At 61.7% G+C, this 14,787-nt stretch overlaps 1 protein-coding gene across 1 annotated transcript in view; it reads left to right on the forward strand.

Annotated features, from left to right (window-relative positions):
* The window catches only part of LOC113190371 (voltage-dependent P/Q-type calcium channel subunit alpha-1A), a gene marked incomplete at its 5' end in the record, with an annotated part of 137,110 nt that overhangs the window by 77,420 nt on the left and 44,903 nt on the right, over positions 1-14,787 (forward strand). The window contains 5 exon segments of the mRNA XM_077796545.1: positions 5,616-6,064; positions 6,727-6,862; positions 8,053-8,182; positions 10,866-10,925; positions 11,535-11,641. Of these exon segments, the coding sequence (XP_077652671.1) occupies positions 5,616-6,064; positions 6,727-6,862; positions 8,053-8,182; positions 10,866-10,925; positions 11,535-11,641 (882 nt within the window).

A 14,787-nucleotide genomic window follows, 5' to 3' on the forward strand; every position in this document is an offset into this window, starting at 1 on the left:
CGCAGCGCCCCTCGGCCCTGGCGCCACTCGGTCTCCGTATTTCCTCAATGCCTTCCTAAAACCATCCTGTGGGTCCTTGTTCCTCCCGAGCTTTCCCCACTGGGCTGATGGAGCCTTTCACCATTTGCTAAGTGCCTACTGTATGCTAAGCTCATGCTGTGAATTCCCTCAAGTAATGACAGATGGGGGGCACATGGTGGGGGACATGGTGTCATCACAAAATGCCAGTCGTGCTCAAAAACGGGGAGCTATTGCCAGGAGGGGGGCGCACCCCTGTCATCCCGGCTACTCGGGAGGCTGAGGCAGGAGGATGGCAAGTTCAAGGCCAGCCTCAGCAAACTAGCAAGACCCTGTTTCAAACAAATAAAATACAAAGGACTGAGGGTGTGGCTGGGTGGCAAGGCGGCCCTGAGTTCAGTCTCCAGTGCTGCGGACACAAAGAAACTGTCAGCTGCTTCAGCAGCAGTAGGGAGCACCAGGAAGTGCTGCCTGTTATCCTCCACACTCTCATCAGCACACAGGGTGAGGGCCTGAGAGCCGCGGCCTGAGCTTCCCCACTCCAGTTCCCGGGTTTTGCAGACGGAACTGGCTTTTCCCAGGAGCGGCGGCCACCAGCCTAGGGGAGAGGATGGAGATCCAGCCCTCCCATCGCCCAGGGCCTCACCCCCACCTCCACCAGGGCCTCAGTGGATCCCGTGGGAACCAGTCAGTCACCGCTGGGTCCCTTATTAATAGACACTGCAGATGCTGAGGTCAGCAGAGAAGCAGGTTAGTCATTTGGCTGGTTTAAAAAAAAAAAGTCGTAATGCTCACTGGAAATAAACGCTCAGGAAAGCACATTTTGCTTTTTTTTCTTTTGGTTCCAGGGATTGAACTCAGGGGCCCTCCACCACTGAACCACATCTCAGCCCTATTTTGTGTTTCATTGAGAGACAGGGGCTCACTGAGTTGCTTAGGGCCTCACTTTTGCTGAGGCTGGCTTTGAACTCGAGACCCTCCTGCCTCAGCCTCCTCAGCCTCCGGCATCATGGGTGCGAGCCACTGTGCCCAACCTTTTTTTTTCTTTTTCGTCTCTCGGGGTGGCCCAGGTTGGCCCCGCCCTCTGGACTCAAGCCATCCTCCTGCCTCAGCCTCCTGAGTAGCTGGGGCTGCAGCCTGGGCCACCGTACCATACCTGGCTGACTCAAGCGTTATTAAGAGGGGGAAATCAAAGACAAGGCGTTCCTCTAATTAATTTGCAGACAGAAAATAATAAGCAGTTTCTGGTCTCTGTGGGGATGATGCCGCGGCCCCGAGGCCCGGGCCTCCCCTGTTCCCTGCCTCATCCCTGCGGCCCTGTCCCAGCCGCTCCCTGAGGGCCTGGTCTGTCCCCTCCCCTCCCTCCTCCCCTCATCTCTCGCCCCAGCACCTGCTCTTTCATGGTGTCCGGGCAGGGGCCCCCCAGGGCGGCCAAAGTGAGGAGGAGCTTGGCTGATTCCCTGTGACCCCAGGGCGTGGCCCGCCTCCCCGACAGCTCCCCCTCCCCGCAGTCCTGGCACAGGGAGGGGCCTGCCCGGTCCTGCCCACCTGCACTGGTCCCCATGGCAACCCAGGCCCAGAGATGCCCAGCCCTGGCGTGTCCTGCCCTGAGCCCTGAAGCAGCCCCCTGCGCCCTCGGCGGCCTCCCCGCACCCCGCTCCGTGCACCCCAGTCGCCCATCGCCCCGTTTCCTTCGGCCAGCCCTGCCGTGGCCTCAGGGTCCAAGGACCGCCCCCGGCAGCCTTCCTGCGCTCGCCACCACCCTGGCCACCGGTCCTCATCAGGGGTCCTCGGGGGCCATCGGGGGTCAGCGAGGTGCGCGTGGAGCGAGCTGAAGGGGGGTTCCTGTTACCTTGCTCCCCAGATAATGGGGGCCAGCCCTGGATCTGGGGTCTGAGCGCGTCCCGGGCAGGAGCTCCGCAGCCCAGCAGTGCGAGCCAGGCCAGTGGGGGGGACGGACGGCGCGGGCAGTTATGCCACGGCCTCCTGGGGCACAGGGCACAGAGGCCAGCCCCGGGAGGAGCGGAGAGGCCGGCCGCGGTCTCCTGCCTCCTGGGACTCCTCCGCGGAGACACTGGAGCGAAGCCCCCCGAGGGGCAGGAGGCTCTGCGCCTGCGCCTGGTCACACGCCCTGACCCACAGCCAGCGGGAACCGAGAGGAAGAAGGACAAAGCCAACTAAGGCCAGGGCCCTTGCCGTCCCTCAATCATGTCACCTGGCAAGGAAGCACCCCGAGGGTCCTCGTGGTCCCGGCCTCCCTGTCCTGTGAGTGTTTTGCTCTGTTTTTGGTGCTGGGCTCTTCACCCAGGGCCCTCTACCCCCGAGTCACACCCCAGCCCTTTTTAATTTAGAGACAGGGTCTCACTAAGTTGCTGAGGCTGGCCTCAAATTTGCAATCCTCCTGCCTCAGCCTCCAGTGTTGCTGGAATTACAGGCACATGCCACCGCACATGGCTTGTGTGACTTTTTTTATACAACCTCTTTAGATGGTGACCGAAGGATGGGCTCCTTTTCAAGTTGTGACTTCACTAGGTCTGCTTGGGGGCAGGAAGATCTTTCGTTAAAAATCTAGACAGTTGGGGGCTAGGAACAGTTCAGTTGGTACAGTGCCTGCCTGGCGTACACAAGGTTCAATCCCCAGCTCTGCCCACCCCCCAGAAAAAGAAAAGAAAGAAAGAAAGATGGCTTTTATTTAAAAAAAAAATCTAGACGGTGGCCTCCGCCACATCGAGCAGTTCTGCGGCGGCGGATTCAACCAGGCGCAGGTCAGAAATCGCGGGGGTGAAACCGTGTCCACCCTGAGGGGGGACAGTTCTCTTGTCTGAGTCTCCTGAGCAACACTGTGTGCCAGCGCCACGTTAGGAGTCCCCGGGATCTGCAAGTGGTGGACCGTGGTCAGGAGATCCCACAGATTCTGAGCCAGAGCTTCTTTATGTGGGGGATTGAGCATCTGGGGGTCTGGGTCCAGGGGGCCCTGGGGCCTCCCCTGTGGAGGCCAAGGGAGGCTCAGCAGGTCTCCCCGCCCAGACTCCCAGCTTACGTTGGCTTCATCAGAACCGGAGCGTCCTGTGGGCGCTGCGACAGGCGGGAAGCCCTGGTTTAGAATCCACTTCCCGTCACCCACACTCGGGGACGAGGCCCGGTGGGCAGAGGCAGATGGTCTCTGAAGCCACGCACCACCCGTGGCCTCCCTGGCTGGCCAGCACATGGCCGTCACCTGTGTCCCCGGGTCCCCCCCCTTCCCTTCCCTTACGAGAGGATTTGCCGTGGGTCTGGGCTCAGGCCAGTCTCCTCTCGAGATCCTCCATGGCATCTGCAAAGACCCTTTGTCCAAAAGAGGTCACTCTGGCGGGCCCGGGGGACCTGTCTGGGCAAGAGGCAGGAGGCAGAAGGGAGGAGGGGGCCTGGGCCTGGGCGAGCCCACACCCAGCAGGACAAAATCTGCCCTGGCCCAAGGCCTGGCAGCACCCCACAGTGTCCCATGGCCACCTCTAGTCCTCATGGGACTCCCAGGACACCACTCTGCGTTACGGATGAGAAACTGAGGCCGAGGGACTCTCCGGGGTCACGTAGCGAGTAACCTCTGGGATCACCACTTCAGTCTCCAGGACATGGGGACGGTCCCACTGCCGTGGAACCAAAAAGGATAAAAACATAACCTGAGAGAACTCAGGCTCAGAGAGGTTAGTCAGGCTGCTCGGGTCACACAGCTCCTTGACTTCCCTCCCAAGTGTCCATGCGACCCACGTGACGGAGGGTGAGGGCCTTCCCCGCGGGGACTGCAGAGGAGCTGCCTGGCTTCTCCTTCCAGGAGGTGTGGGTACAAACAGCTGGTATCTACTCCCACCTGGGACCGGGCGCAGAGCCTCTGCTGACTAGCTCCAGGCTAGCTCCACGCTGGCTCTGCCACAGCTGGCTGTGTGGCCTGGAGCAGGGCCCCGTCTGTCTCTGATCCCCTTCTCATCTATAGAATGAGAACGGCGGTGAATCTCCCCTGGCCTGTGGCTAAGCCGCCATGGAATGGCCTGATTTGGTTGGTTGGTTGGTTGGTTTGGTTACTTGGATTTAGTTGGTTAGATTGGGTTGGTTGGTTGATTGGTTTGGGTTGGTTGGTTTGGTTGAGTTAGTGTAGTTGGTTTGATTTGGTTGTGTTGGTTGAGTTGGGTTGATTGGTTTGGCTGGTTGGGTGGGTTGAGTTGGGTTGGTTTGGTTGATTTAGTTTGGTTGGTTTGGTTGATTTGGTAGGGTTGGTTTAGTTGGGTCGGTTGCATTGGTTGCATTGATTTGGTTGGTTTGGTTGGTTTGGTTAATTTGGTTGGATTGATTGGTTGGTTGGCTTGGTTGGTTGGGTTGGGTTGATTTGGTTGGGTTAGGGTGGTTGGCTTGGTTTGGTTGGTTTGGCTAATTTGGTTGGATTGATTTGTTGGGTTAGATTGGTTGGTTTGTTTAGTTGAGTTGGGTTGATTTGTTGGCTTGGTTGGGTTGGGTTGATTTGGTTGGTTGATTTGGTTTGGTTGATTGGGTTGGGTTGGTTGGCTTGGTTTGGTTGGGTTGGTTGGTTGGGCTGGGTTGATTTGGTTGGGTTAGGTAGGTTGGTTTGGTTAGTTGGATTGGCTTGGTTTGGTTGAATTGGTTGGTTGGTTTGGTTGAATTGGTTGGTTGGTTTGGTTGAATTGGTTGGGTTGACTCGGTTAGGCTGGTGGGGCAGTGGGATGGGTTGGGTTGGGTTGATTTGGTTGGGTTGACTTGGTTGGGTTAGGTTGGTTGGGTTAGTTAGTTTGGTTAGTTGGGTTGGGTTGACTTGGTTGGGTTAGGTTGATTAGTTGGTTGGGTTAGTTGGGTTGGGTTGACTTGGTTTGGGTTAGTTTTCTTGGTTTGGCTGGTTGATTCGAGTTGACTTGGTTGGGTTAGTTTGGTTGGTTGGTTTGGGTTGATGTGGTTGGGCGGGTGGAGTGGTGTGATTGGTTGGGTTGGATTTGGGTCGATTTGGTTGGGTTAGGTTGGTTAGTTTGGTTGATGGGGTTAGTTGGGTTGGGTTGACTTGGTGGGGCAGTGGGATTGGTTGAGTTGGTTGGGTTGGTTAGTTGGTTTGGGTTGATTTGGTTGGGTTAGGTTGGTTGGTTGAGTTAATTGGGTTGACTTGGTTGGGTTGACGTGGTTGGACTGGTGGGGTGGTGGGGTTGGTTGAGTTGGTTTGGTTGGTTTGGTTGGTTGGTTAGTTTGGTTGGTTTGGTGGTTGGTTAGTGTGGTTGGTTTGGTGGTTGGTTAGGTTGGTTGGGTTAGTTGGGTTGGGTTGACTTGGTTGGGCTGGTGGGGCGGCGGGATTGGTTGGGTTGGTTGGCTAGTTGGGTGGGGTTGATTTGGTTGGGTTAGGTTGGTTGGTGGGTTGGTTAGTTGGGTGGGGTTGACATGGTTGGGCTGCTGCGGCGGTGGGACTGGTGGGTTGGCCTGGTTTGTCGGTTTGGCTGTGGCTCTGGGGTGACCCAGGCGGGTGTGTGCTAGGCAGGCGCCCTGCCCCTGAGCCACCCAGGCCGTCCCCGCCGTCCCCGCCGTCCTGACTCTGCTGTGGTTCTTTTCCGCTGACCCGCCTTCCTCAGAGAGAACCAGGGCGCCGGGGTCCCCGTGTCCGGCCCCAACCTGTCCACCACGCGTCCAATCCAGCAGGACCTGGGCCGCCAGGACGCGCCGCTGGCCGAGGACATGGACAACCTGAAGAACAACAAGCTGGCCACTGCGGAGCCGGCCAGTCCCCACGACAGCCTGGGCCCCGCCGGCGCGCCCCAGAGCCCCGCCAAGATGGGGAACAGCACGGTCCCCGGCCCCACGCCCGCCCCGGCCGCCAACCCGCACAGCAGCGCCGGCCGCCGGGTGCCCAATGACCCGGGGCCCCCGTCGCACCCCGGCGCCCCCAAGGCGCCCGAGAACAGCCTCATCGTCACCAACCCCAGCAGTGGCCAGGACGCCTCGGCCAGGACTGGGAGGCCCGAGCACACGGCCGTGGACATCCCACCCCCAGGGCCACCCCTCAACCACACGGTCGTCCAAGGTGAGCGGCTGGGGGACCGCGGGGACCTCAGGGATGTGGGACAGGCGCTGCTTCAGCCCAAGGAGCGTCAGTGTCTCAGATATTAGATCCAGATGTCGCCATTTCGACCCGTGAACCATGTTTTCTGAATCGTTAACGAGACGCTCTGCTTCTTCTCACCCTGGGTCCTGGACGCCCGGTGTCCCCCACGCCCCAGCCTGTCCCCATCGAGTCTGGCCACCTGCCCTGTGCCCAGTAGCCACACGGCGTGGAAAGGGATGCCGTGGCCTGAGCCCATGTCCCCCTAAGTGGGGCCGTTAGCACCCCCTGGGTGCCCCCAGCCTCGGCACGAAGGTCAGGCGGGACAGGGACAGGGCTGGCCCAAGCCCCCGAGGAGCCCAGCAGACTCAGGGCACAGGGTGGCTGGGAACAGGCTCTCTGGGGCCAGGCGGTTCAGGTGTCCCCTCGAGGCTGTGTGACCTGAGGCAAGTCCCTGCACTTCTCTGTGCCCCCGTTTCCCGTCAGTCAGTGGGGGTCATGAAGTGCCCCCCACCAGGGTCAGTGAGGACGCGGCGACGTGCCCCGCCCCTGGGGTGGGCGGGAGCCTCCCGGCCCCCGGGTGTGGACGGGAGCCCAGAGACTCCTGGGAAACCACGGAGGAGCCCTGGCCCTTGTCCCAACAGTGAACAAAAACGCCAACCCTGACCTGCTGCCGCGGAAAGAGGAGGAGAAGAAGGAGGAGGAGGGGGAGCCCGGGGAGGACGGCCCCAAGCCCATGCCCCCCTACAGCTCCATGTTCATCCTGTCCACCACCAACCCGTGAGTAGGCCCGGGCCAGGCAGGGCACCGGGCCCCGGGAGGGACGAGGGCCACGGGGCAGAGGGACCCCCGACACCACCTTCAGCCCGGAGCGGCCCGTCCTTGAGTCATAGTGCATCCCGAGCTGACCCAGGAAGGCGCCCTCGGCCATCAGGGCTCTGATGAGGCTGCGACTCAGAGCTCAGTCACCACCTCTTGGAGACCCCCGTGTCCCATTGGTGACCCTCTGGTCTTCGTAGTCCAGGCCACGTTCCAGATGAGAGCCCCAGGCCCACGGCTGATTCTAGGGAGGGAGGGAAAGACGTCTCTGTGGCCCATCGGTCCTCAGAACCCTGCGTCCCCCTTTCTTCAGCCCAGAGTGGGGACCAAGACTTCCAGAGTCGGTGGGAGCCACAGTCTTGTAGGGACAGTCAGGCAGGCGCCAAAGACGGCAGGAAACAGTTGTATTTGGCTGCAGCCAGGTTCAGAGGGCACAGCTTTTGCTGTCATCAATCCATCCCCTGAACCCCGAGTTCAGGGAGTTTCAGAGTTTTATTCCCAGCATGTAAGGGGAGGGGCCCAGAAGTTCACAGTCGGCAGAAGTTCACATAAAAGCAGCTTTTTCTTTCTCTGTTCTGGGCAAGTTAACCCTTCAAGGACCACACCTGAGAAGGGGAGAGCCTCTTTTCCCCTTTCTTTCCTCCCCCTGCCAGCTGTCACCATGGAGCCCAATTGTGACTTATCTTAAAAATGTAGACATCTCTGTGAAGCCCAGCTCAGGGCCAGAGGCCTTGTTTGCACATTTCTACAAACTACTATACTGGATGCGTTTGTGAAAACTAGTAAGGGGTGTCCAGCACCTGGAGTGCTGGCACCTTCCCCGCCAGTGGCCAAGTAAAACAGGGCGACAGGAAAACAGGAAGTTTATCTCCACTGGACTCTCTTGCTGACAGTCCCAAGATCAGCCGTGGGGAAGAGGGCTTTCTGTGGAGGGAGGGGCCACTCCAACAGGGTAAACAGGACATGTCCGTGGCTCCCCTTGGGAGGTCTCCCCTGCCTTCTTGGGGTCCTAGGACCCAGACAGGGCCCTAGATAAAGGATGGCTCAGTGGGTGCGGCCCTTGGAAGTTAGGGATTTCGCCCGCTGCTGTGGTAGCAGGCCTGCGATCCCGAGCTCTGAGTGGACCTCTGCACACCATCTGTCCCCAACAGCCTTCGCCGCCTGTGCCATTATATCCTCAACCTGCGCTACTTCGAGATGTGCATCCTCATGGTCATCGCCATGAGCAGCATCGCCCTGGCCGCTGAGGACCCCGTGCAGCCCAACGCGCCCCGCAACAATGTGAGACCCGCCTCGCTGTCCCCTTCCTCCTGTAGCCCCAGACTTGGGGCCCGGGTGGGGGTTGACTGGGGACAGCCTCGGGCACAGCCATGTCTGCAGGGAGGGGAGGCACATTTCTGAGGGCAAGACGTCCCTGGAGGGGACCACCCAGCTGGGTCCCCTGGTGGGGGTGGCGGGGACAGGACAGGATCATGCTCTGCCTGGAATGGAGGGGGCCAGGGGCTGAGCCGGGGTGACCTAGAGGTGCCCCCTCAAAAGCCAGCTCTCCCCATGGAGTCTCCGACGAGGACATGAAGCTTTGGAGGAAGGACGGGCTGGGAGGAGCCCGAGGGTGAGGCCCCGGAAGAGGAGAGGCCAAGGGGAGGCTGGGGCAGAAACAGCCCAAGCTTTTACTTTTGGAGAACAGAACCCTCCGGGGTCCAGGGTCTGCTAAGCCCCGTCCACCCGGCCCCTGGCTGTGTGCCCAACCCCGGGCCCAGCTGCCTGAGCTGCCCAAGCTGGACATCCGTTGGACGGGCGGGCAGTCGGTCGGTCATCCAGTCTGTCTGTCCTCATAGTCTTTAGAGTCAGGGCCTCACTGAGTTGCTTAGGGCCTCACCGTTGCTGAGGCTGCCTTTGAACTCCCCATCCTCCTGCCTCAGCCTCCCCAGCCGCTGGGATGACAGGTGCGGCCAGGGTGCCGGCCACCGTGACTTATCTAATCCTGGCAAAGCCCTCTTCAGGTGCCCCCAACTGATGAAGAAGGGGTCAGACCCAGACAGTGGGAGACAAAGGGGCAGCTAGTGACCGTCCTGGGTCACCCTGGAGATCTGACGGTCAGAAGTGAGCCCTGGCCCTGGTGGAGAGGGGCAGCGGCTCACCTCATGGGTGGGGCACCTCCTGGGGCCCTGGCCTGTCCCCTCCGCTCTGCCCAGACCCACAGTCGCCCTCCTCACCCGCCGGCGGAGGCTGGGGCTCCTGCTAAGTAGGTTAGTGCCCAGGGTGCGGCTCGGAGGCCTCGCTGGCTTTCCCCGCCCCCCCCCCCCCCCCCCCCCGGCCTGGCGCCCGAGGCCCGCGGGCGGAGGGAGGGAAATCAGAAGCGGCGGAGGCCGTGCTGGGGCCGGCCGACCCGGCAGCCCTCCAGGTTCCCTCCTGCTCCTAGTTCCCGGGCCTCCCAGCTGGCAGGGCAGGTGACGCAGGGGCTGCAGAGAGCCTGCTGGGGCCCCGGCCAGCACCCCGCCCAGCCCGCAGCGGGAGTTCGGGTCCTCAGAGGCCCACGGTGACCCCGTGCGCCCTGCCTGGCCAGGAGGGCGCAGCTCGGCAGGGTGGGCGGGGCCAGGATTCCTGCTGCCCCTGGCGGCGCCCAGGACCGTCGTCCTGTCCCACCGTGGGGACCGCCCAGCTCAGCAGAGCCAGAGAATCCTCTACGCGGAGGTGACCACAGCACAGTCCCTAGCGCCCGCAACCCGGTGGCAGCCACACCCGGGACATGATATCAGAGCGGCTCCTGCAGGCCCCACCCCAGCTGCTCGGGCACCCACTCAGCAAGCACCCTTGAGCGCCTACTGTATGCCTGGCCCTGCACTAGGAGCTGCAGCAGCCACATGGGGACTATCTCTGCAGGACTGATGTGGGGGACAACGGGATGATTGATACCATGACAGACAGCTCCCCGGGAAAGGATGAGGGGTGCGGGGACAGGATTCCAAGGCCGGGAGGTGGCGTTGTAGACAGGTAGCCGCCGAAAGCCTCGCCGGGAAAGCCACTCCCAGCCAAGCATGGAGGAGGGGGACCCCACAGGGGCCAGGGAAGGGCGTTTCAGGCAGAGGGAACAGCCTGTGCAAGGGCCCTGGGGTGGGATCTAGGAGGCAGGAGGCCAGGAGCAAGGGAAGGGTGGAAGCAGGGCACCGTGTCCCTGGGGAGGTGACCAGAAAGTCCTGCAGAGCCGCTAGACCAGCAGGAAGACTGGACTTCATCCCAGTTGCGGGAGCCAGGAAGGGGCGAGAGCCTGACGCAGGTGTTCACAGGCGCCCCCAGTGGCCGTGTCCAGTAATTACCAGGCCCTTAAGTGCACCATTGGTCAGGCCACACCCTGGTCACCACCCAGCTGGGCTGTGCGCGGTGGAGAGAGAGTCAGGGCTGAGGGTCGGTGATCATCCAGGCAGAAACTGGTCGAGGCTGAGACAGTGGGGCGGGCGGACGAGAATCACCCACCCTGGTGAGAGCGTGGCCATGGGACACAGACGGTGACAGCAAGCAGCCAGGTGGGTCCCAGTGCTTAGGAGACACCACATGGAAACAGCCCTTGCCCAGAGACCCAGCGGAACCAGGACGCAGTGGGGACAGGATCCAGTTACCCCTGAACTTGTCCAGGGCCCCCTCAGCGCACATAGAGCTTGGGGCAAATATACGAGGCCCCTGGAGGCTGGCCTCGGTGCCCGCCGTCCTCACGGAGGGATTCCATGGGATTTGCTGCCATCTGCTGGAAAGTCTCATTCACAACCTACAAATCTAGGGGTGGGAGGGGCTTTTGTGCAGTGCACGCCCTGCCCAACCATATATTGACAGATGCGCTTCCTCTGGGTGGAAACTCCGCTCCTTGGGGACTTTGCGGGGGCCTCACAGACCAATAGGCAATTGCAGTATTACAGGGGTCTCTGCTGGAGCAGGTCCGTGATCCCTGCCCTCTTCCTGCCCCCTGCAGGTGCTGCGATATTTCGACTACGTTTTCACTGGCGTCTTCACCTTTGAGATGGTCATCAAGGTGAGCGCGGGGACAGCCGCCAGCGCCCCGCGGGGTTCTGAGCCCCCAGGACCCTCCGGGTGCAGACGGCTTCCCTGAGGCCTGGACGTGGTGCCTGTGACCGAGGGGCGGCCTCGAGAGTCGGGAGAGGGGCAGGGAGGGGAGAAGGGCGACGGCGACACCTGGAGGAGCCGCTCAGGGGGCGGCCAACCGCGGGGCTCTGCGCCCGGGGAGGGGGGCGCTGGGCTGGGTGTGCGCCGGCGCCCTCTGGCGGCCGCGAGCAGGACCGACCTGAGGGCGGGCGGACCTGGAAGCCAGCGCAGGTCCCTGGTGGACCATGCGGGCGGCACCGGGTTGGTGGCCGAGGAGTGGACAGACTCCTGGGGGTTGGGAAGGCAGCGCCCCCAGGGCTGGCTGAGGACCCGATCGAGGGGCAGCCCAAGGTCTGGAACCAGCGAACGCTCGCTGCCTGTCCCCGGGAGGGGCCTCTGCCCTCCGCCCCCCACCCCCCACGCAGGGCCCTGGCTCCTGCCCCAGGCCCGGCGGCAGGGGGAGGCCCGTCCACCTGTCCCCGGCACTTTCTCCCGCGGGCCGCCGGGGCCGAACCTCAGCGCCTGCTCTTCCCCGCAGATGATCGACCTGGGGCTGGTCCTGCACCAGGGCGCCTACTTCCGCGACCTCTGGAACATTCTGGACTTCATAGTGGTCAGTGGGGCCCTGGTGGCCTTTGCCTTCACGTAAGTCCCCACCCGAGGCCTCCGCTGGCCTCCTGGCCCCCATCCTCAGCCTGAGACCACCTGCTGGCTCAGGGGACCTGCCCTCAGGGCACAGAGATGGGGCGCGTGGGCTCTGGGTGGCGGGAGGTGCCGCATGTCACAGGAGGAGCTTCCACCGGCTTTGTGCACGTCAGGGAGAGAGAAGGAGCAGGCGTCCCCTTCTCCTCCTCCCACGGCAATGGCCCGCCACTGGCCTCCTGCCGTGCTGCAGGACATCTCATCTCCCCCCTGCTCCGCCAGCCCCCCAGAACCTCTGTCTCTTTGGGGTGCCCCTGAAAAGACAATCATGGATGAGTGTGCATGACACCCCACCCCGTGCCTGAAGGCCCCGTGCCTGTCCACCGATGGCCCTGTGTCTTCCCCGTCTCCTGGCAGACCCAGGACCCTCTGCCCTCCGAAGGGCTAGATCAGGGCACCTCCAAGATGGTGCCCAGGGGCTGGGCAGCCCTTCCAAGATGCCACCATGGCGCTTAGTACCCACTCCAAAACGGCACCTGATGAGTTCCGGGCAGCCCTACCCAGGGGCCCCCGAGTTCTGGGCAGCCATTTCAAGAGGCACCCTAGAGCCTCAGGTGTCCAGGTCCTGGGCTGTTCCAAAATGGCACCCAAGTTCTAGATGGCCATCTCAGGTTGTCGCCCAAGAACTAAGTGACCAGGGTTCCAGTTCCGAGCATCCGTTCCGAGATGGTAGCCCTGATGTCCATTCCAAGACTCGGCTGCCCCGAGTCCTGGGCAGCCATTCCAGATGACTCCCAAGCCGGGTACTCATCTCAAGATGGTGCCCACGGGCCACGCAGCCATTCCAAGGTCTGGCTCCTGAGTTCTGGAACCTAAGTTCTAGGTGACCATTCTCCTAGATGGCCCCCGAGTTCTGGGTGGACCTCCCAAACTGGCACCCAAGTTCTACATGGCCATTGAAATGGTACCTCAGAACCAAGTGGCCACTGCAAGATGGCCCCGGATTCTGGGTCACCGTTTCATATGGCACCCTTGGGCTCAGTCACCACCCAAAATGCCACCTGATGTCCGGGAAGCCATTCCAAGATGGTCCCCAGGAGCTGAGCAGCCACTGCCAGGTGGCACCTGAGTTCTGGGTGGGCACCTCCAGGTGACACCCTGATTCTGGACATGCATTCCGAGACGGTGACCACGAGCTGACCAGCCAGCAGCCCTCTGGGCCTGTGGTCAGCCTGCACCCCTCGTGCTGTCGATGCTGGCACAAGTCGGAGATCTCCCGACTCCAACCCGGGACACATCCTGAGGCCCTGGGGGACCCTTAGGTCCCCGGTGGCCCTCACAGTGGATCAGCCCCAGAAGGGAGGGTCTGGCCAGGGTGGGAGCCCCTCTCCCCAGACTCCCCCGTGCCTCGTCTCCTCGTTCCCTTCTCGGCAGGTGCAGGGGTCCCCAGAGCGGCTCCTGGCCAGACAGGAAGGGCTGGGCTTGTGAGAGGACAGGACAGTGGCCGTTTCCGGATTAGGGCGGAAGTGGGCCTCGCTGAGGCTCCTCCCTGGAAACACGATGGGGTCAGAGGACCAGGAGGTGGCCAGGGGTCAGGACGCCCCAGCGCGGGGCAGAGGCACACCGTGTCCCTCTCCGGGCCACAGGCCACACCACCCACTCCTCTCCTCTTCCTTTGCTCTCCCTCTGCCCACCCTCTCCACCTTTCTCCTCCTCCCTCCCTCCCTCCCTCATTTTAAGGCCTTGACTTACTGGACAGCCAGAGCAAAGAGGGGGAAAAGCAATAATGACAATAATCAGGAAGTTGAGCTACAGTACCATTAAGATGCTCTGGAGGAGACCAAGCAAATTAGGGGAGAAAGGTTGCCACCAAGGAGACAAGGAGTTGGTGTCCTTAATATATAAAAAATAACCACAAATCAAGAAGAAACACTGAAGCACCATAGATAACAAAGGATGCAAACAGAAATGGCATAGAACGCTGATGACTGACGCAAACCCAGGGGACCTAAGATACAAACAAGACACAACTTGTCTCCTGTGAGTGAGCAGCACTTTAAAATATATATATATATATATATACTTTTAGGCAATACGTAGTGTCCATGAGAATGTGATGAAATGTGGCCCCACGTCCCTCCCCCATGTATGTTAGCAGGACCCCCAGGGCCTCTGGTAGGTCCCCTGGCAAGACCCTGAGAAAATTCGGATTCCAGGAAGTCAGAACGTTGTACCAGGCTCAGCCCAGAGAGCCCTGTCTAAGGAAGCCACCTGCAGGTCCCAGCCCCGCCCTGCTGCCCCCTCCACTGGCAGCTCCCCTCCCCTCCCCCTCCTTCTCCTCCCCCTCCCTCCCTCTTCTTTCTCTCCCTCTTCCTCCTCCTCCTCCCTCTCTCTCTGCCCCTCCCCCTCATCTCTCCCCTCCTCTTTCCCTCTCTCCCCCTCCCTCCTTCTTCTCCCCTCCCTCTTTCCCTTCCTCTCCCCTCCACCTCCCCCTTTCTCTCCCCTCCCTCCTCACTCTCCCCCTCCCTCCCTTTCCCTTCCTCTCCTCCTCCCTCTTCCCCCCTCCCTCCTCTGCCTGCCTCCCTCCCCTCCCCCTCCCTCTCTTTCCCTTCCTCTCCCCCTTCCTCTCTCCACCTCCCCTTCCCTCCTCCCCCTACTTCCCTCTCTCCCCCTCCCCCTTTCTTTTTCCCACTCCTCCCCCTCCCCTCCCTCTCTTTCCCTCCCTCTCCCACTCCCTCTTTCCACCTCCCCCTCCCCTCCCTCTTTCCCTCCCTCCTTCCCCTCCCCCTCCCCCTTTCCACTTCCCTCTCCCCCCTCCTCCTCCCCTCCCCCTCCCCCCCTCCCCCCATGCTCCTCCCACCCCCTGTGGTCACCCTGAGCTGTGGCCTGGGGAAGGCCAATACTCTGTCCTCATCTGGCAACAGGAGACATGTCCCCGGGCAGAGCCCAGACGGGAGGACCAGCTCAGGCCTGGCCACGGGTCTGCGGCAGCCCCAAGGGCTCAGGATGCAGCAGCTCAGGGGACAGGGTGGGGTGGGGGGAGCACACGCTGCCGGGTGCCGTCTCGCCCTCTGCACAGGCCCCGGGCTGAGCCTCAGCTCACCCACTCTGTCCTCCACATCAGGGACCCTGCTGCCCGCCATGTCCCC

This window comes from Urocitellus parryii, chromosome 3 (genome assembly GCF_045843805.1).
Source record: "Urocitellus parryii isolate mUroPar1 chromosome 3, mUroPar1.hap1, whole genome shotgun sequence".
In the NCBI taxonomy this organism is placed as follows: domain Eukaryota; kingdom Metazoa; phylum Chordata; class Mammalia; order Rodentia; family Sciuridae; genus Urocitellus; species Urocitellus parryii.